The sequence below is a fragment of the Heterocephalus glaber genome, unplaced genomic scaffold (genome assembly GCF_053883595.1).
Source record: "Heterocephalus glaber isolate CG9 unplaced genomic scaffold, H.glaber_assembly_v1.0 deba00001600, whole genome shotgun sequence".
NCBI lineage: Eukaryota > Metazoa > Chordata > Mammalia > Rodentia > Bathyergidae > Heterocephalus > Heterocephalus glaber.
This window is the reverse complement of record NW_028258372.1, coordinates 8,861,977-8,883,764: the sequence shown is the minus strand read 5'-3', so window position 1 is coordinate 8,883,764 and position 21,788 is coordinate 8,861,977. Positions and strand designations below refer to the sequence as shown.

Sequence of the window (21,788 nt, the reverse complement as noted above, 5' to 3'; positions counted from 1 at the left end):
TTTAAATCTTTATAATTAAGTCAAATTCTGAAAATAAAATATGCTTCCCCCTCCTACACAGAGAATGTGTACTTAGAATCTCACCATCCTCAACGTGAATGAAGTGGGGAAGGAAGACAAGGACTTTTAAAGCCATTGTGCTGCTTGATCCATGATTATTAATCCTTACGATTCATAAATGCAGAAAGTCAATGAAGGGAGTGCCCAGAGATGACCAGAGCCCTTATTCCCTTTCTTTTTATACCTTTCTTTTCCAGAAAGTCCTTGGTACTTACAGCTTCATAATCTGCCAGCTCTAGTCTTGCTTTGTTTTGCATTGTTCTCTTGCAGAGGTAAACCGCTGAAAGGAAAGAACAAAATCAGTCATTTTTGCCTGGTTCTTAACACAGAGGCACTATAAATAAATAAAAATATATCATTACAAACCAAGACAATTGTCACTTTTCCCCCAAGTTGTAATTTTCTATTCTATAGAAAATGGTGCCTTTTTTAGACAGAAATAAATAATTGTGGAACAATATTATTGAAGTTCAAACATAGTATCATTTATGATGTCATAGTAAAGAGACATCTTAAACAACTTGGCAACCATTTCTTTAAATGGTTGTAATTTCAACATTCTCAAAAAGAAGTGGGGATAAAGCCTTTTAAAAAGGACATCAGCTAAACTTAAAATCTAGATACACTAATGAAACTACTTCTTAAAAAGGAATTATATGAAGAGGGAAGCATTATTGTCATATTTAATTGTTTTTAGATTCTGCTGTCAGCTTCAAGGACTTGCTAATGTAAGCTGATGGCTTCTTGACATCATCGTTGCTTCATTTCACAAGAGCCAATAATCAATCAGTTGTTTTGTTGCTAGAAAAAAAAGGGTAATAAAATACCTCATCTAGCTAAAATACCTTCCCCTTGCTCCATTTTCCTGAGAACTGTCCCTCAGCTGCCATATAAAGGCCATCATGGCAGCAGCCTTGACAGGAGACAGAGGGAGCAGAGGATGGTGACAGCAGCAATGTCTGGAATAAATTTCTTCAGTTACTTCAAGGTAGCCTGGTGACTCTTACGATATCAAGACAAACAAGGTCTTCCAGTAGAGCTTCAATTTCTAGAATATTCTTACCATTTTTTCCATTAAATGATATTTGAGTCAATGAAATTCAACATAAACTTTGTTCTAGATGCTGAGTAAATCCACTGGTTGAGGCATATTAAATACTACTTTCTGCAAGGCTAGGTCTGTGGGGATGCTTACAAATAACACCTTTGCACTAATCTGTATTAGCCTTAGTTTTGGATAAAGAAATTCAATTGGTATCCCTAAGGAAAAATGATATGCAGAAAATGCAAATGTTGGTGATTATTTTCTCAGTTTTTGTCCTCTAAGGTTTCTCGTATGAAGGTCAAGGCAATCATGGCATGATGCTAACATTAACTACAAATGCAAGAACCCTGTGTATGGTTTCAGAACACATCATTCTACAATTTACCATTTATTTTATTTTCTACTAGTATTAGTAATTTTCAGAAACCAAACTTCAAAATCAAAAGTAACACGGGATGTTAATTTTGATTATTCATAGTTCACACTCAGTCCTGAAGGAACTTTCTCTAGAGGCCTTTGTGACTGTAACAGAATAATAAGATATTCTCAATGGGTACTATAAGAAATTGTACTATATGTGCAATATCCCTGAAAGTGTCTCTTCATAAAAGGTTAAATCTTCTTAAATAATCTCTAATTTTAAAAAATCAGCTTTCCCATAGAATTACCTTTAATCAAATCTTGAGCCCAGCTAAGCCCTTCATCAGCTAGCTCTCCTCTGTGTCACCTCCACAGTTCTAGTCATCTTTTGTTCTTTCCCAAATCAGGGCCCTTTTGGTAAACACTTCTCAACTCAGTAGGTAAATAATAAGTCACAGCAGGAGTAGGGAGAGGTATTTTTTTAAAAAATCAGTTTTGATGAGTGCTCACAAAGAAAGCAGGTGTTCTGTAATATGGTATCCTATCATGTAACTAGAAAATTACCTAGGAAGACAATAAAAGTGTGGTCAGAAAGTATCAGGCATAGTGTAAAGGTTTTAAATATATTTGTTGAATGAATGAAATGACTAAATATATGAATTAACAGGACATTGTCAGAAGGAGCTATTTAGAAGTCAAACTAACTCAAAGGATAAAGTGTTTGTAACTACTGAATTCTTTGGTAAAGAGGCAGAAAGATAAAAGTAGAGCTTAGCAGAGTAGAGAATAATCTGGATGCTGTTGAAGATGGAGTAAATTTGGTTAAAGGGTCAACCCTCAACGGTTGAGAGCAGACACAGTTGTAGTATGCTGGCCAATACAGAAAAAAACCTTCATTCTTTATCAACAGGGAGTACCAGAGTTGGGGAAAATGTGGGTGAGGTAGGGGGCCTAAGCAGAAGATAGTGGATTCCAATTAGGATTCAATTGCAAATTTCTAAATTCATCAAAGAACAGAGAAATAAGATTGCTTATGCATACTCAGAACTATGGCTGGGGCCAAGTGTTTTGGTAGTGATCTTTCCTTATTAGGCCAATAAAAGTGTTGCATATGGTGTTATGTATGGATGTAGGCTCAGATACAAAGAATGAATCTTTTAAAACAACCCTTGAATAGTTTCTGCTCTGCCAAATACTGAAAATGTCAATTTACAAAAAGCCATTTCTGTGGTTCTATTTTAAATATTTCCTATTATTGAGGACTTCATTTCAATTCCAAGTTTAAATCTATATACTGCAGTAGGAAATTATAATGAGACAACTTTGAGAACTTGGTAGGGTAATTTCACAAGAGGTTCTGCCACTATGTAAAAGAAAGCTTGAAAAGTCCTAATGTTCTACTCTTATTTAAACAGTTGTGTGATAAAAGCATAGAATTTGGCTTACAGGAAACTTAGAATTTAGATGGAAAAGTTAAAGTTTCTATATCACATCTTGGATTGAATAGAAATTGAATAGAAAGTGAATGCTGGCACTAGGTTATTCCTTTAATTTCATTACATCTATGAGGTGCAGCAGTCTCTGTGAAAATGTTGATGTCCATAACAAAACTTTTTAGTGTCACACCACACAGATCAGCAAGAATATCACCAAGATTCCAATATCAAAGTATGGAAAAGACATGAGATACTCAACTTATAACCCAAGTAAAGCAAATGAACTTACCTATCATGATACAACTCTATTAAAAATTATAATGTTTATTCTGTAGGATAATTCTTCTTCCTCTATTCTTGAATTTAAAAATTCAGGCAATTTCTACAATTTTGTTTTTCATGCTTGGGCAGTTCCAAGAGTGCCAAGTTACTGCAAATGTCCATCTCAAATAATAAACTCCAAGCAAAGCTCCAAGCTGGGTTTAAGGCTGGGGTCTTCTCCTGTACCCACCTGTGGCTTCATTCTCCACCTGGCTTTTCTGTTCCTCCCTCCCCACAAACCACCAAACAAGGCTTCTAATCCTTCTGGGGTTGGAGAATAGGGATAAAGGAGAGGAAATGAAAGCATTTTTCCTCATTGGGGTAGATCTTTATGATATTTTATGCATAACTTCAAACAGATTGTGAAAATAAGAGGCTAACTAATAAGTAATTGAATTTCTATTTATTTTTTAAATAGACAAAGGTGCATATGTTTATGTTGTACAATGTTATATTGGGATATATGTATTCACCATGGAATTACTAAATAAAAACAATTAACATATATATTACCTTACACACTTATTACATTTTTGTGATAAGAACATTTAAAACTCACTCTCTTATTAACAGCTTTTAAGTATATATGTTAACTGTTGTCACCATGCTGTAGACTAGATTTGCAGAACTTATTCCTTCTAATTAAAACACAATACCTTCTAACCAATGTCTCCCTATTTTCTGATCCCTACCTATAGCCTCTATAACTTTCATTTCACTCTTTCCTTCTATGAGATCAATTATTTTTAGAATTTTTACTTTTTAAAATTCTACATAGGATTGTGATTACGTATCTGTCTTCTGCATCTTTCTTATCTCACTGAACGTAATATCCTCCAGGTCAACCCATGTTATTGCACATAACAGAATTTCATCATTTTTAAAGGCTAAATAGTATTCCCTTATGCATATGTGCCACACTTTCTTTATCCACTCATCCATTGGCTGATACCTAGGTTGAGTCCATTATCTTTATTATTGGGAATAGTGTTGCAATGAATATGGAAAGCAGATACCTCTTTGACATACTGATTTCAATTTTTTTGGATTACACCCTATAGAAGAATTGCTAGGTCATACAGCAGTTCTATTTTTAATTATTTGAAGTACTTCTCTACTGTTTTCCTTAATTACTACACTGATTTATATTCCCACCAATAGTGTACAAGGGGCTGCCCTTTCATCACATTTTTGTCAAACATTTCTTTTTTCCTTTTTGATTTAAGTAATTCTTAAGAGTTGTGAGGTGGTATCTCATTGTGGCTCTAATTTGCATTTACCAAAGATGAATGATGCTAAGCAACATTTAATATATCTTTTGGGCATTTGTGCATCTTCTTTTGAGAAATGTCTACTTGGGTCTTTGCTCATTATTTACATGGGGGATTTGCTTTTTTGCTTATTTGATAGCACTATGTTGATCTAGCATTATTTCTCTCTAGACTTCACAGAGACTTTATGTTTATTTTTACTTCTCGAGGTAATTTTTTGTGGATTCTATGGAAAATGCTTCCTCTTTCATCCCTATGGCTCTCCCATTACTCTGCTTTTATGAAGACTGACTATTGCTATGATCCTTGGATTACAGGGCCATATGTGTAAGATGCTATGTGCTCTTCTAGGCTGCCCTCTTGGACAAGGACAAGTCTCTTACATAGTCTAGGACAAAGCTGTCTCTTACACTGAGCTTAGATCATGCCTAAGGAAGCATTCAGACATTCTTTGCCTTGAGTGAAGGCCACAGATCATAATCATTTCCTTTTTAACTTTTCTGTCCATGGCTTGACAACTTGCCTCTTGCCCTCTTTAATTCCATGGCCTGGAACTTTATGGCCTATTGTGTTCCCATCCTTGACTAATGACTCCTGTCAAGCACTGTCAGCAGTCCTTTGAAGTCTCTCACTGGACAGGAGGTGAGGGATGGGCACCCCAGGCTCCTTCTCTTGAAGCTGGTAGGAACAAGGTCCCGCCAACATCCAAACAGTTACAAAATCTGACCTCAAGCCACTGTTTTGCCTTTAATATGCTCAATGTGAGCTAAAAGCAAGTACCTGATGGTTTGTATTTCACTGCAGCACAGCTCTTACATAGCTGGTCAGGAGCCACTTAACAGTGTGGGCGGATTTCCATGTTAACGTCTTGTTACAAAAGTCACATTCCCTCAGCTAAATGGTAAAGATGTTTTAGTGAGGATAACTTATTCTCATGGTAAGAGCATGAAATGGTGCTGCTGGTGGGCATGTAAACAGGACAATGCTCTTTGGAAAGAGTTTGACAGTGAGTAATAAAGCCTGGAGACATTTATGACCATGGTTCTACTACTTGCTTTTCTAGAAAAGTAACACATGAAACAATGGGGAAGGCATACAAGCCTAAGCCCCATGTTATGGAATAGAGGAACATAACAGGGAATGGGAAAGGAAATCATAAACATCCATTCAAGGAGATGTAAGACCATCATTCAAACAATGTGTACGAGCTGTTTTACCTAAAGTGTTGAAATATTTAAAAACCTTAAATCCCTCACTGCAAAAGTTCAGATGCTACAGGAAAGAAAATTAATGTAAATATAACAATATCACTATAATGTCACTACTGTTATTATTTTGCTTCTAGATTTTTCTCTTACATTTTGGATTATATTATATTATGGATTTTCTCTTATATTTATACACACTGACATACACATAAATATCTCTCTACAAAATCTATCTACATATAGTTACTTTAAATGTGGTCCAACTCTAAAATGAATGCTATCTTACAAGCATTTTCTTTAATGCTACACTGTGGCTAACATTTCATTTCACTAAGTGCTTTTCTGTAATACTTTAAAATATTCTTTTATGCGAGTCTGGAGTTGAGATTTACTATAATTTATTTAAGTAAGCCCTTATTGTTGGACTTTGGGTTATACCCATCTGTTTGTTATTATCTATTGATATATATATATGTATATAGCTTTTTAGAAATTGCTCATTTCCTGAAAGTACTGTTACTGAGTCAATATGCACCTTTCAAGCCTTTCAATGCTTATAGCACCTCTTTCCCATTTTTCCTCCATGCAACTTTTCATCCCTTAACATGTAGCTTATGCACTCTTTTTTGCACATCACTTCTTAGTTGGTTTCTCCTCCCTCTCTGTGAGGACAGAGTTCTTTCCTTGTTGTGTTCACTAATGGATCTGCATGCCTAGAACAGTGCCCAGCACATAGTAGATGTTCAGAACCCATTTGCTGAGTGGAAACATAAAGTTTTATTGACCATTTGAGGTTTTTGGACTGTTTTGCTTTGGAGAATTAGCTAGGCATGACTTTGCCGATTTATTTATTGGAGGATTTGACTTTTTTGTTGTTTTATATTTAGAGGCTATTAGTAGATTAGAGGTTAAAAACTACATATATATGAAACACATTTTTTCCCAGGGTTTTTGGAGAGAAGTTTAATAAATAATACAGACAAATTCAGTACACTTAAGTAGACACTGATTTCTTCATATACAAATGTGTATATGCACTATATATATAAGCTCTATGTATGTATATAAATACGCTGCACAGCAATACGTTTCACAATTTGTTGTTTTTCATATTCCTATATTAAATAGTTAAGTTCTTTTTTATTTTTGTTGTTAAAAGTAAAGATTCCTTAAAGGTTTCTCTTACTATCCACCCCTAGACCTTATCAGGAGTTTATGGTGATAGGCACAATTTGAATTTTACGATACTGCCAAATATCTACAATAACACTCTTCTGGCAAGGTATGAATATCTTCACTTAAATTTGATTTGTTGCCATTCTGGCTTGAGAGAAGGCTGTTAAAATCCAAAGCTTTCATTATCTTTCTATCTCTGTTTTCTTATATTTTCAAATCATAGATTTTAATGTATATAATTTCTATCAGTTGTTTCCTTCACTAATCGAACACCTTTTTATTTAATACTTTTTTTTTAACTTGGGGTTATTTTTCATTTGGTTAGTACTGCAACTGCTAATTTCATTTTTTACTTGTATTTGCCAGGCACATATTTGCCTCACCACCTGCTACTTAACTGAGTCAGTTTGCTGTACTTGTTTTTCCTTCTGACAGATGTTCTCAGATTTTATTTATGACCTAACCTAAAGATACTTGTTCTTTTAATAAACAAATTTAAATATGTCTGTGCATTCTTGGAACAATTGTTTGGTGTTCCTTTCTCATGTCTGTCTGTCTGTCTCCCTCCTTCCCTGCCTCCCCTCTCTCTCATTGTATTTCCTGTATTTTCTACCATTTTTTATTATATAGAAGGAGTTTTCCTTAACTCCAACTTGAGTAAATCAAGACTAATAAACCTTGTTACCCTTCCCATTAGTGGCCATTCTTATATCTTCAAATAAATTCTTAAATATATATATATTTTTGAATTTTAACCACTGAAATTAAGACAGTTCCTAATGCCTCTCCCCCTACATGATGAAAAAGCTACATAGGAAAACTTCCTTAAACATCCTAAAACTGTAATGATTATATTTTATTGTATACTTTACATTAATTATTGTACTCACATTCCATTTAGAAATGCACTTATTTAGATACTAAAGGGAATACAGAGGAAGATGGTGTCCTGCAAAACTAAAGCCAGAAATATGTTTTTTTCCAGTTTATTCGTCTGTGCTTTTAGGTCTAAATTTGTTGAAATTGTTCTATCAGGACTCAGATCCTCCCCAAATGGTGTCTATTACCTACATTGGACTTCCTTCTTGCCCATGGTTTCCCTGGATGTTTGGCCACTTGTTTGGAGAGAGCCTGCTGTACTGGTCACAGGGATCCGGAGAACAAGGGTGCTAATCTTGGTTTTCTGTTCCAGCTGTTCACCAGCAGCTCCAGCGGTTCCTCAAGGGTGCTGCTGCACTGCTCTCCTAGTGTCCCCCTCTGCTCTTAGGCTTGCCCCCAAATGTCTGAGAGCCTGTGCTGACTTGGGGTAAATGGGGCAGGTTTTCCGCCCTCCTATGATTGACTCATGTTTCCAGCCCTCATAAATAGATACCAAGAATCATTAATGGGGCTGGCCATGATTTCATCCTATTTTGAAAAAGCTTCCATAATTTCTTAAGAAATTATAAGTCTGATACCACCATATCCTTTCCCTATGGCTAAATGCTACTGATTCCAGAAAAATGTTAATATTTCAAAGTGGTACGTGACACCAATCTCTAATTTCCACTCTGCTCTAAAGATTTCTTCTATTCATTCTAGTTTTGCTTTTATTGTTTTCTTTTTATTCTGTGCAGAAGAAGGAGGAAGCAACCATGGCAAACTGGAAATTACGTTCTGTTAGTCAGTAGTTACTCATATCTCCTCCAAACCCAAATATATTTTGTAATCAGAGCTGTGCTAAATGAATGTATGTTTAAAACTTCTAGATCTTGTATTTAAAATATATACACTGAAATTATCCTTCATTTCACTGTAAAGAGATAACTATCTTTAAAAAACAGGATTTCCAAAATAATTTTTCAAGTTATTTTAAATTTAATGTCAATAGAGTACTTAATATCAAACATTGATTTAAAGATCTGTACTTTAGCAATGCATTTACAGCAATGAAAAGTTACGTAATAAGGATAACACAGAGAATTTAGTTTTTTGAAATGTGTGACTCAACAGCAACTCAAACCTTAATTAACTGCAAGGGAAATGAAATCTTCATAGACAAAAACAACTAAAGATAATATCATAAAAGGATTTTAATTATTTAATTTCCTGATGTATATTCATAATGACTGTGTTAATGTAGAGTAGGAGTAGGAATTAGTTACATGGGATCATAAAGCCTTGAAAAGTCAAGATAGAAAGCTCTACTAAGGAAACTGAGAACCTGGGCTGTGGAAGCTTTTAAGCAGGCTCTTGGAAGGTCTAGTCCTTTGGGACAAAATACCCCTTCAGGAAAAGGAAATGCTATTTCATGATTCTGCCCCCAGCCTGCATATGGCTCTGCTCTATCATAAGGTGTTCACATGCATTATCTAGTCTAGAGCTTGGACCAACTATCATGGGAAGGAGGCATCATTACTTTATTAACTAACAGAAATAAATGGTGAAACCCAGGAAGCTGAGTCCCCTCCCTGGGCCAAAGAAACAGTGAGTAAGCTGCCATGGGGCACCTGAGTCTCTGTGGCCCCGAGCAGATTCTTATGAAACACAACACATGAAGACAGTGGCGATGAAGGGAAAGTTCCAACTGGCCCCAGAAATTGCTGGACAGGAAGAAGCTTCTGTGGGTTGAGTCTCATTTCCCACATGGGTCCATTTATCTGCATTTCTTAGAATATTATTTTCCAACTGAAGATCCATTATTGCCATTGTGAATCTTTACCCCTTTTCACCCAGCTCTCTGCATTCATCCATAACCTAAAAGATAAATTTTGTGTCTGTTATCTTAGTCTAACTGCTTAAATTGTCAAAGAAGAAAAACAGACCCATTAAGTTAACTTTATTTTCGGGCAAAGGGGGAGCAAAAATGATTAAAATGCAAGATTAAGATGCAATATGTATAAGTACTAATGCCCCAAGATAAACATAATTAAGTATCATCAACATATACTAATAGAAGTATATCCTAAAAGTTTCACTTGTTTTCCTAACATTCATGAATTTTAATAACTTGCAATTCCTTATGTGGCTTCAGATATATTTTTCTCCGAAAATTTACTTTCTGAATCTCTCTTAAAAATTACATTTAGGGCCGGGGATTTAGGTCAGTAGTTTCACTGCCTGCTGCGCAAGCACAAGGACCTGAGTTTGATCCCTGGTACCAAAAAAAAAAAAAAAAAAAATTATATTCAATCCTCAACTATTTGATGGTTCCAGATTTGTTAATACCTACTTGATAAAGTTTACCTGTAGCCTTCAAGTCAGTAACTTATGGTGTAGCTCACAGTTATTCACAGCCACTTGTTCTGGCAGGAACTTAAGTGGGCTCAGTGCATGTTTCCAGCTGAGGCCAAACATGGTGCACTGCTTTCTTGTTTCAAAGCTCCTACTGTAAAAGTGTCATGTTTGTGGTACATGTTATGCCACATTTCTCACATTTGTGCTGCAGAATATGTGTGTTAGGTAAGCTTTGTTCAGGCATGAGTTATAGTGCTGCTGGCCATGACTTCAATATCAATGAATCAACAATATTTATTAAATAAGATGTTTTGAAATAGAAACTCACGTAAACAAGGCTGTCTGTTGCTGCCAATTGACAAAAATGTCAGAACCAGAGTCATGCAAGAACCTTTTCTTGTATTTCCCCTAGGACCAATGATTCAAAATTCCATAATTCAGTTTTCAAAGTAACTTTATAAAACACTGCTACTGAGAATGGTAAGAATCAACCATGTTTCTTTTTTATTCCCTGTGCTGGAGAGCAGTGACTAATATGAATGTTTTCTATAATAACAACAATATGAGTAAAGCTCTTAGAGGCAGTGATCTACAATAACTCTGCACTTTTCATTCTTTCATATGTAGCATTATTGTCTCTTTTGTTTATAGTACTTTGAGTTTAAAATAATAGCATACTTTTAAAAACGTAGCAGAGTAAGAATTACCATTTCTAAACCACTGTTTCAATCAAAATGATGAAAATATTGACTTTCAAGTAAATTTCCCAAGCATTCTTAAATTTTTGTTATTCTTATTTAAATTCATCAACCAAATCAACTCTTTTCAAAGAACACCTCAATAAACCATCCAGTGGAACATGATGTCCAATGGATTAGCCCAGGGGTGCTGCATAGCTTTCACATGCATTACTAACATGTGTTCATGGATTCTGTAACATAATCACAACTGGTGCTTTTAGATATCTATAATTTATTCCTCTCCATCTCCCTCTCTTTTTTTGTGTTTTTTGTTTTTTGTTTTTTTGCTTCTGAGATAAAAGGAGAGATATTTAGGCAGAGTGTTAAGCTGTTACAGCACAATAAACAGATGAGACTGATGATCCTAAATTACTGGCTAGATTACCTAGGACATCCATGTCATATTGTGCTCACTGTCTTATCCTCTTATCATTAATGTGGAAAGAATAAAACAGATATGCTAAAAGAAGCTATGGTATGGTAGAGAAACCAATGGTTAGTGTGTATGAAGATGTGGGTTTTAACTGCCCTCACTAGCTGTGATTTTGAACAAGTTGCTTAACCTCCTTGAGACTCAGTTTACTCAGCTGTGTAACAGGAATAAAGATAGCTGGTGTGTCTATTCCGTACGACGGAGGCTAGGATTATCGGAGGGGATGTGTTGAAAATTGTTGCATTAATTACAAAAGAAAAGTAATATATGGAATTATCCTATTTTTAGTTCACTGGAGAAATTTCTACTTAAAAGAAAATTATAGCACATACTTTTATAAATTAAAAATCTTTATAAAAGCCTTGTTGGAGATGGATTTTTATATAAAGTTATTGGCTTTCTTATTTCTAGTGAAAATCATAATGAGAGACAACTGTTTCAGTTGTCAGAAGTCTTCTCCTGCCATGAACTAGCACTGCCAAGTATTTTAAATAAACTTAACCACGTAAGTCTTGCTACATCTGGAATATCCTGACCAACCACCTTGAAATATTTTTAAAATTTTATCTCAAAATAATTTCAGTTTTAAACATATGACAAGTTTGTTTTATAACAGGCACTTTAGTGTCATTGAATTACATTTTCTATGAACAATTTAGCTTTTCACTCTTTTTATTCCCTCATTTTCCTTATTCTTATTAATTCTTGTTTTTTTGTTACCCAAACCCTATATGCAGGGAATCAACTGGTCAATCAATATTTTCTATTAGCAGCTGTACCTAGGTTGCTGGGCCATGTGGAAAGAAAAAGATAAAAAACTATTTTTTCTATTAATTTATTTATTCATTTAACAAATATGTGCTCAGTGCCTACCATGTACAAGGCTCTGCCTTAGGTTATGATGGGAGCAGACAGGGCTCTGGCCTTAGTGAGGTTGTATTCTACAGAAACTAAAGCAAAGATGGATTAGAGAGGACAGAGAAGGCAGTGCTTCTAGACCTGCATATGCACGGTGAGGTTGGGTAAGGGCTGAGGTCCTGGACCTAGGGACACCTTGATCCCACCCTTTATTTGAAGAGGTTGCCACCCCACTAAGTATTCCTCTGGCCTCACCAGGCAAAACTAAAAGATTATAGCTTAGGAACTCTGAGGAGAGAAGGGAGCCAGTGGGGGTGATTGGATGAGGCTCCCAAGTATCTTCAGAAAACAGAATATGTCTCCTGCCTGATTTAACGATGATGACCTCTTAGGCCATTGCCTTTCTTTTTATTTACTTATTTTGGTATTGGGGAAAGAGTTCAAGGCTTTATATATGCTAAGCACATGTTCCATTCTAAGCTATACCCCTGTATGCCCTTCTTTTTAGAAGATTATGACAATATTAATAGTATCTTGAAAATAATATCAAGGATAATAATAATAATAATTATAACAACAACTAGAATTTGCCATGTGCCAGGCACTTTTATAGTAATTTATAAATTAACCAATTAATTCTCCCAAACACTCTGTGAAAAGGGTATGTTACTGCTGTCTTCTGTTTATAGATGAGGAAACTGAGGCAGAGAGTTCATATAACTTATTCAATTTATAGTTAATAAATGGCTATGTTGGAATTTGAACCTAATGGTCTGAGAAGAATAATTCTCATTTGGGGAGATATTCACTATGAATTCTTAATTGAAGGCGCACTTGAAAATGTAAAGTGATTTGAAGGGCAGTTTAATATATACTTCTGTTGGAATCCGGGACCCAGGATAGTCTGGAGAGTGGAAGGAAAAAATTTTTTAAAGTAGCCGGATTCTTGCAGGAAAAAAAGGGATTATGGTGAGAAAGAACTTTGCAAAACTGTTAGAAACAAGTAGCTTTGATTTGAGAAAGATGAAGTTTAATTTTTACCCTTAAAATGCACCTGTTTATTCTATCCCATTTTTCCCTTGGAATCTCTGCTAGGCTCATTTTGCTAAACATGATTCCTTGGTTGCTTCCAGGAGAGCAGGGAAAGTTGCCAGTGAGTGGAGTAGTGCTTTAGACCCACAAATGGGCTAGGAGTCACTTTGGTTAAGATTATGAAGAAATGAGTGAACCAAGCAGTTCCACAAACCCAAGAAAAATATGAGTAAAAGTCACATCTTACAAAGTTGAATAGAGACTCCTTTTTCAAAGTTCAGCTAAGTATGCCTTGTTCCTAGACAGGTGGGTCATGTGTCCTCTATGAGCCAGATTCCTGAGAAATGGGTATTCTGATGATTCTTTTCTGACTTCACTGGGTGTAGTTGTAATAAAGGAAATGACTGATGTAAAAGATTTTTTAAGACTTACAATGTATTATGCAAATGTGAGATTAAATGTCTACAGCATGACTGATTATCAGCTCACTAGTTAAGTGTAATTAAACATCTACATGTTAGTTTCAGATAGAAGAGAATGTATACTTTTAGAAAAAAATAGAATTTGACTTCATAAACTTAAAATATAACTTCAGTTTTTTAGAAAAAATCAAAAGCATGTTTGTGTTGATAATCTCTCCATAAAACATACATTTCTTTAAGGCATAGCTAAATAAGAAACAGATAGTAAATAGAAATTAAATAAATAAGAAATGGAAATGGGGGCTGGGGATTTAGCTCAGTGGTTCTGCCACCTGCCTTGCAAGCCAAGGGTCCAAGTTCGATCCCCAGTAAAAAAAACCAAAAAACAAAAAACAAAGAAATGGAAATGGAAGCATTCATTTTTCAAATGGAATATAGTTTTATATTAAGTTAAATGAATTCATTCAATGTACCAGGTAACCCTCTAAGTGTTAAGGTACAGGTAAAAAATTCAGACTGATGTTCCTAGTTTCTTATTTCCTTGTATCAAACAGGTAGGAGACATAAGAAGGTTAATAAAAATTACTTTTACTATTTCACTATACATTTCATAGACATGTGATTATTACTTTACATACCAATTTCGTGGGCAAATCACTCTCATACATGTTATCTCCTTTTTTCCACACTTAGCAGACAGGCTCAAGATTGATGATTTAATATATGACCTGGTCCTCTAATACTCCCCTGCCGTTGATTCAGCTGTACCATAAAAACCTTAATAACTAACTAAATCTCTTTTTTGCAAATCAGACACAAGGCCTTTTTCTTCCATCTTCTGGCACAGTGGAAATAAGTGGTAAGATGGCTTATCCTCCCATGAACAACGTTTCCATCTCGCAGTCCTTTCTCACGTTAGCTACCTGGCATCAAGATATTCTGGCCATCCTCCATATATTCTGTATCTGCTTTCTGCTGAAAAATCTTATCTGACTGTTCTCTCATGCTTGAGGTGGTCTCTTGGCTTTCAGCACTATGAGCCAAACCCAAGAATTCCTGAGTTGCAGAGATTAAAATGTTGGAAATTGTCTTCATTGATATGTATATCTTTAGGTCTAACAACTAGAGCTGAAATGATACTCTGGCAATCAGGAACATCAATGACATTTTTTTCTCTTTCCTGATTTATTTAGCTCATGGGAAATCTTACATATCTCTCCTGTAGTACATGAAAACAAATATTTAACCATACTTACTTAGCAATAGGCCAGCCTATTGCTTCTTTATAGCCTTCTTTATAAAATGTATTAAGTGTCACCTTACTTCCATGATGCACGCTATTGAAGAGTAATGTTTTCTGGCTCAAATACCTCAAAAGGAAAAACTGAAAAAACACATACTTTTAATTTGACTTTAAATGTTTCTAACATAAATTTTTAAATGTGCAAATCAGTAATTTCAGAGTATTATAAATATTCACACTTAAAAATAGGAACAGTCCTTGGATGATAGTTTGATTTAACATATTTTTTACTTTCCAGTGGTGAGAAAGCATTTAGTAGAAAACATACTTTGATTTTTTTCCTGAATTTTATTTTTTGCTAGTGATATGCAAAAACAATACTCTCCTGTGACACTGAACACAGGCAAGGAGCCATAGCTCCAGTCAGCCATGCAATCTGGAAAGAAAAGCAAACAATACTCAACGTTGTACTGTGTTGCTAAGCTATGATATTTGGTAGGTCTTTACAAGATGCATCCTGAGAATTGATTACCCATTAGTTTTTTTCTGTATCAACAATATATTTATTAATCAATATCTTTTTTTTAATTTCTGGTTTTCACAGGGAGATTTTTCTAATGTTTTGCTTTGTCCTATCTATTCAAATTTCCAATATCTTCACATATTTTAAAATAAATATTTAGTTCTCTTATAATTAGATAAAAGTAAATGCAATTAAAAACATTCACTCTCAGATTCTACAATTTTAACTCAAGAAATTTATCTTAAAAGAAATAAAATCAGACAAATGTAATTATTTGGGTCAAGATGATTCATATGGATTTGTTTATAATAGTGAAAAACTGAAAAGGCAAAACTAAGTATCCAAAGAAACAATGAGATATTGAAATGAAAAGATACCATTAAACATGCTTTTGAAGAGAATTGAATGATACAGTAAATGATCACAGTATAAGATCAAAGCAAAAACAAGAACACAAAATTATATTTTGCAAAATATGTATGTATTAAAAAGTAGTAAAATGCACAATACTATAATGTTGAGAGTACTAGCCATTCCTGAAGGGTTTTAGGTATTATCCCGTATTTAATTACAGGGAATAAAAATTACATTTGTAATAACATACAAGGAAGAATACTGGATGTTCTCATAGCAAACTCTAAGTTATCACAAATGCAGAATAAAAACTTTCCAAAGGAAAGACAAGATGAAGAGACTATGCTACACAGATCCGGTGAATGATAAGAACATGGGTTACACAAAGAAGAATCAGCTGGGTATAAAAGGAGAGGAAGCAAACAGACCTGAAAATTTGCCCATCATGTTGTCTGGTAGAACTTCTGGCAAAAATACAGATGTGATATTTGGTGCTATCCAATACAGCAGCCATTAGGCATATGTGGGTATCTTGAAATAAGACTAGGAGAGTGAGGAACTGAAATTTCAATTTAATTTAAATTAATTAACATTTAATAACCATTTGTAACCAATGGCTTCACTACTGGACAGCAGGGATTTACTTGACCATTTAAAGGTTATCACCCATTTATTTGTGGAAAAAAGATATTCCTATCAATATGTTTAACATATATTAAAAGTAAATACTTTGGGCAGAACTACTCATGTTATTTTCTCCACAATAAGGCTGATCTCATGACTCAAGGATCATGCAATCTTTAGCTTTTAATTACAAAGTTAACACCTATTACCACTCTGCATCCTCTACTTTGTTGCAGGTGAGCAAACTCTTAAGATTTTAGCTTCTCTGAGTCTAAGATATAATATAAATTATTCCCTCCTGTTGGAAGGAGAGCATGAGGATCGAGAAAAGAATTGAAACCAGTGAATATTTCAAATTAGTGAATGAATGAAAAGTAAGTGATATAATATCTTCTCCCAGAAAAGAATTCAACCTGGGAAAGTACAAGGCCCCTCCCCTCCCCTCCTCTCCCCTCCTCCCTTCTCTCTTGGTTCAGGCAGTTAAAAGCAGGGCCTAAGACATATCAGGCCAAAGTTCTACCACTGAGTTAGAGCCCCAGCCCTGACATTTCTTTCTTTCTTTTTTTAGAAAGGGTCTCGGTGTGTAGCTCAGACTAGCCTTGGTCTCAAATTCACAGCGATCCTCCTGCCTCAGGCTCCCAAGTGCTAGGATGACAGGTATGCACCACCATGCCTGGCTAGCCCTGACATTTCTTAAAGCATGCTTTGCTGCATAATTTTTTGTGGCCCATGTGTTAACAGTTCCTACATATACACATCCAAATGTGAAGAGTATGTATAAAATAAATGTATTTTTTCTGTACTTTGGAGTAAGTCTAATTACTCAGTCATAACTTGAGTACTTTTATGGAAACATATCTGCTACCTGTACTTTTACAAAAAGGATAGTATTTATTCTCTCTTCATATTTCTGTTTCTTTCAAATTACTCAGAAGTATTAAACAATAGAAACCTAAATTTTAGGGGGAAAAGCTCTCCTTTTAAAAGAGTACTTTTCCTCTAATTTGGGTCAGCTGGAAAAATGAAATCTTGCAGGCTGGTCAAAAGGTCTGGGAAAATTCATAGGCAATGCCTCACACAGACACTGATCATGAGTCCACCAAGCTGGATAACGCAGGACATAGCCTTAGTGTGTAGCAGAATAAGGGTCACATCGATATGAACATATTTGTACTAATACTGAATAAAAGATAATTCATCTTCAATCCAATTTCAGCACATAACATATAGTATTTAAAAATTAATATTCAAAGATCATACATGATTCTAAAACTCTGTAGTGAGCCTCCATTTTCTACCAGTAACTAACACCTTTGCCAGTTCATAGTGCAGAAAAGCCCATGAGGTACTAAAATGATGCACATCACTATGGTTATGAACCTTGAAAACTCAGAATGCCCACCTTAAATATATTTAAGTTTCCAAGGAAACCAAGGAAGATAACTCAAGAGAAGAACATAATTTGCAAATCAAAATCCACTTAAGATCATTGTCACAGCACTATGTGTTCATTGGTGCTTGACATATTTTTTTAGAAAGCTAGAAGAAAATCTTATGTTGATGAATCCAGGAATAATTGAGATGGTAACTTTCATTTTATTATCTATCTGCTTAGTTAACATGATATGTGTCAAACATAATGAATAATGTGTAAAAGAGTCCTTTGGTACAAATGAAGATTTTGTAGTATATTAATTAAGGAGACAGGGGGACCAGAGAGAACCAGCAGTCTGTGGCGGAGAGTACAAAGAGGAAAAAAGGGAAAGTACTGATTATTAATGATTGATGTTCTATTGGGTGTAAAATGGAATCTGATTTTGAGATCCAGTTTTATAGATGTAAAAACTGAGGCTCAAAAACGTTAAGTTTGACCAAAAGCCACAGCTATTAAATACTGAGCCAGGATCTGAAGCACAGTTTGTCTGATTCCAACGTACATACTATTACTTTATGCAGAAGAAATGAGAAAGTGCTATGCATTCAGGGTACCCTGTGGAAGCATTTTGGCATGGAGTTCAATTCCTGAGTTGTGTGTCCTGGGTGCACTCTACTAACACTTACTGAGCAACTCATGGTATCCAAGGCTTTCAGTAATTATGAATTGTCAGATTTAGTCTTGTTAGGCATGATATAAAATTACTCTGAACATGCCAGCTGGGGCTTTGAATATGAAGCTAATTTCCCAGGATCTGTCTGGCATCTAGCATGGTCCTACTATCCACAACACAGGTTTCAGGGAAGTCTTTTGTGTGGATTTTTACTAGAGTGGATTGAGGGATAGAAATACGAGACGGAAACTAGGATCTCTAAGCAAATATCTATAAAGTTCACCCATGGCTGTGCTGAGTACTTTGGAAAGAGGCTGAGGATCTGTTTGCCTTGCAAAATCCTCATGTGACTGTGAATGGCCTGCACAGAAGCCCATTAGATGCCCTCTCAGGGTACTGCACCCATTTGGGATAGTATTTGTCCCTGTAAGTGTACTTAGCAACTACAAAGCAGTGTTCTGGTTACGCCATTCCCAGAAGTCCCTCTTGGTACATCTTCTTTTTTTTTTTTTTTCTTAAGTTCTTTCATTGGTAAATTTTAGGTTTACAATTCGTTTACATTTATCATTGGGTGTTTGTACCTGTGCATGATATATCTTGGTTCTTATTTTATCCTCGTTATCTATGTGCCCTTCACCCCTCCACCCTTCCCTATTTACATAGACATCATTTCCATTTTTTTTCTTTTCTCATAGTTTTTCCTTTCCCCCCTTTCCTTTCTCCTTCCCCTCCCTTCACCCCTTCGTCTTTGGACCTTTTTCCCTATTTCAAATGATCAATTATTCATTTCCTCTTGGTACATCTTAAATCTAGCATATTTTATAGGATGGTTTGAGTTGAGAATTCAACGTGTCACCTGGGCAGAGGTATTGCTAGTCTTCCCTAGAACCTAAGCAGAGACATTGTTCTTCCCAAGCTCATAAGATACATCTAAAACAGAAATAGATCTGAGGAATCTTTGCTAGCCTTGCCCTTTGCTTTGTCCTCCAAGGAATCAGCCTGAGATATATCACTGGAACTTGACAAATACCACAGTGATGCTATCACTGGAGCTTTTATTATAACAGCTAAGAGCATCCAAAAGCTTCACAAAGAAACCAGCATGTTATCAGGGTGATTTAGAAAAATATTTCTTGGCTTAAAGAGAATCTTCTTTAACAAGAACCTGACACCTCAAACTTAGCAAGACAGTATAGCCTGGGTCAGTCCCATAGAACACAGCCTGACATTTCTCATTCCATAAAAATGCTGGAAATACAAGGGTGTAACACATTTAATATATGGAATGGCCTGAGAAAAGCTGCAACCGGTTAAGAACATGTTATAGAAAATATTCACTGAATATTCTACTGAGTAGGCATTCATGTTTCTTCCTTTTTATTATTTTTCCAGTGACTTCCCAACTTTGCCAATAGTGGCAGGAGTGGCCTTGACTTGGTGGGCCTGAAGCTCTCTGAAATTCAGCTGCCTCACCTTTATCTGAGATGACAGAACTGGATGACTTCGCGGGGTCCCTCCAGTTCTGACATCCATGCTTGGAGAGAGTCAAGGTTTAACAGCATCACTGAGATCTTGGGCAAGGAAGTGTCAGAGCATTCAGTCACAAAAATTAAACTCTGCCTCCTCCTCAGATTTTTTTCTCCTTTGTTCCATGTGACGTAGAACAATATAAATTTCCCTTATTTCAAGACAATGTAGAAAGAAAATACTAAAGTTTCTCCATTCTCTTTTTGCTGAATGAAATGAAGAACTCAGATATGTACATCGCCCTTTAAATACATTTTAATTAAATATTTTTGGCAAGTCATTTGAGATTAAACACATCATTCAAAAAGTCTCTCTAACAAGTCAGAGTAGTTTTTGTTTTTATCATGGTCATCATGACTAGCAATTTCTCCTTAGTAAAATTTTAAATGAGGCTGTAGTTATTAGCTTACATAAATAGAAAGATAGATGGCTAGATAAATACACTTCTTAGTCCTCTATTAGGATAATGGAAGGTTTGCTTGTACTGACACTTTCAAAGCTTTATCTCCCCTCCCCCAAGGAAAAGGTCTACCTAAGGCAGAATATTTTCATCAGAATACCTTTTCCCTTACCTGTAAAGTAGATATTATTATCAGAATTACTATTCTCCAAGTATCCTGCCTTGTCTCTTGAAAAAGGCACTTAGTTATCTGGCTCAGTAATTCACAAGAAAACTAGGAGTACAATACCTTTCACAAGGAATCAGGACTGGGAAAGTCTGTTAATCCAAACAAACCCCAGATCCATGGTCCTCGGAGAGAGGCCTGCAAAGAAGTCCATGGCTTTGTAAAATGACTGTAAAATGACTCAAAGCTTAGAGGCTTTTCTTAGTTTTTATGGGGATATGGCAAATAAAAGTTTAGACATTTGGAATGCACAAACTTAAATTAGCTTGTTAGCAGAGTGTATTGAGGTCTTTAATTCAGACTTTCCTAAGATATATGACTGTCACATAACACTTGGCAATGTCACAAAGTTCCAAATACCACTTTGCAGTTGGTAACGGGGATTCTAGGTTTTTCCAGGAGGATAGTTTTGTACTGGTCCTTAGTGTTGTTTTGAGTTGATCATGATTTTCAGAGACAGATGCTCATGACTTTAAATTGAAAAATAATGTTTACTTCATGTCATTCCCCAATGATTCAGTTTGTTATAAACTGTTTGTTTAATTACATAACATGAAACAAAACATAATCCCATAGACAGCATTCTTTGATTATAACTTCCAATAACTTCACAAGTAAACAAATGAACACATTAGAGTTTAAATGTGAGTAATCCACACTCCCTTTTTTGAAAAAATTATACTTTCCTTGTGTAGTCACATCCCTATTCCACAAATCTGCCTATATCGGGCCACTTTACCATTATCACTGCTATTTCTTTGTTTACCTAACATTTACTCAGAGTAAGATAATAGAACTATAGTCTTCTGCCCTACCTAAATTGTCATAATCAGAATGGTTTGAAACTTAGCTCTAAATTATAGAATGGATGAAAAATATCACCCAAACAGTATTGCCAGCTAAAAATCTGTTCCTTCCTTTTCTTTCCTAGGCAAGAAGCTGAATATCTATGCCAGACACACTGGTTATCTCTCTCTTGTTCAATCTCTTTCTTCATCGAAGCTTCCCTTTAATTCTCAAACAACATAACTCTCTTCCACACTGAACTCTATACCACTGAGACATGGTGCCATATCCATCATGTGAGCATGCCCCCCTTCCTCGATCTAGCCACACATCCATTCACCCAACCAATATCTCTTTTTCTCACTTCATTGTCAAATACTGGGAAAGTCTTTTAAGCTTATTACTGTCTTCGTTTCCCCATTTTACATCCCCATTCTAACATCTTATCTCCCTATCTTTGTTATTCCCGCATTGCAATT

General features: G+C 35.3%; 1 protein-coding gene across 16 annotated transcripts in view; it reads right to left on the bottom strand.

The window, feature by feature from the left end:
* Positions 1 to 21,788, bottom strand: part of Rgs7 (regulator of G protein signaling 7) — a 520,574-nt gene that overhangs the window by 67,132 nt on the left and 431,654 nt on the right. For all 16 annotated transcript variants that reach the window (XM_087194092.1, XM_021265470.2, XM_087194091.1 and 13 more), the window contains one exon: positions 276 to 340. In XM_087194092.1, the coding sequence (XP_087050218.1) occupies positions 276 to 340 (65 nt within the window). The remainder of the gene's footprint in view (positions 1 to 275; positions 341 to 21,788) is intronic.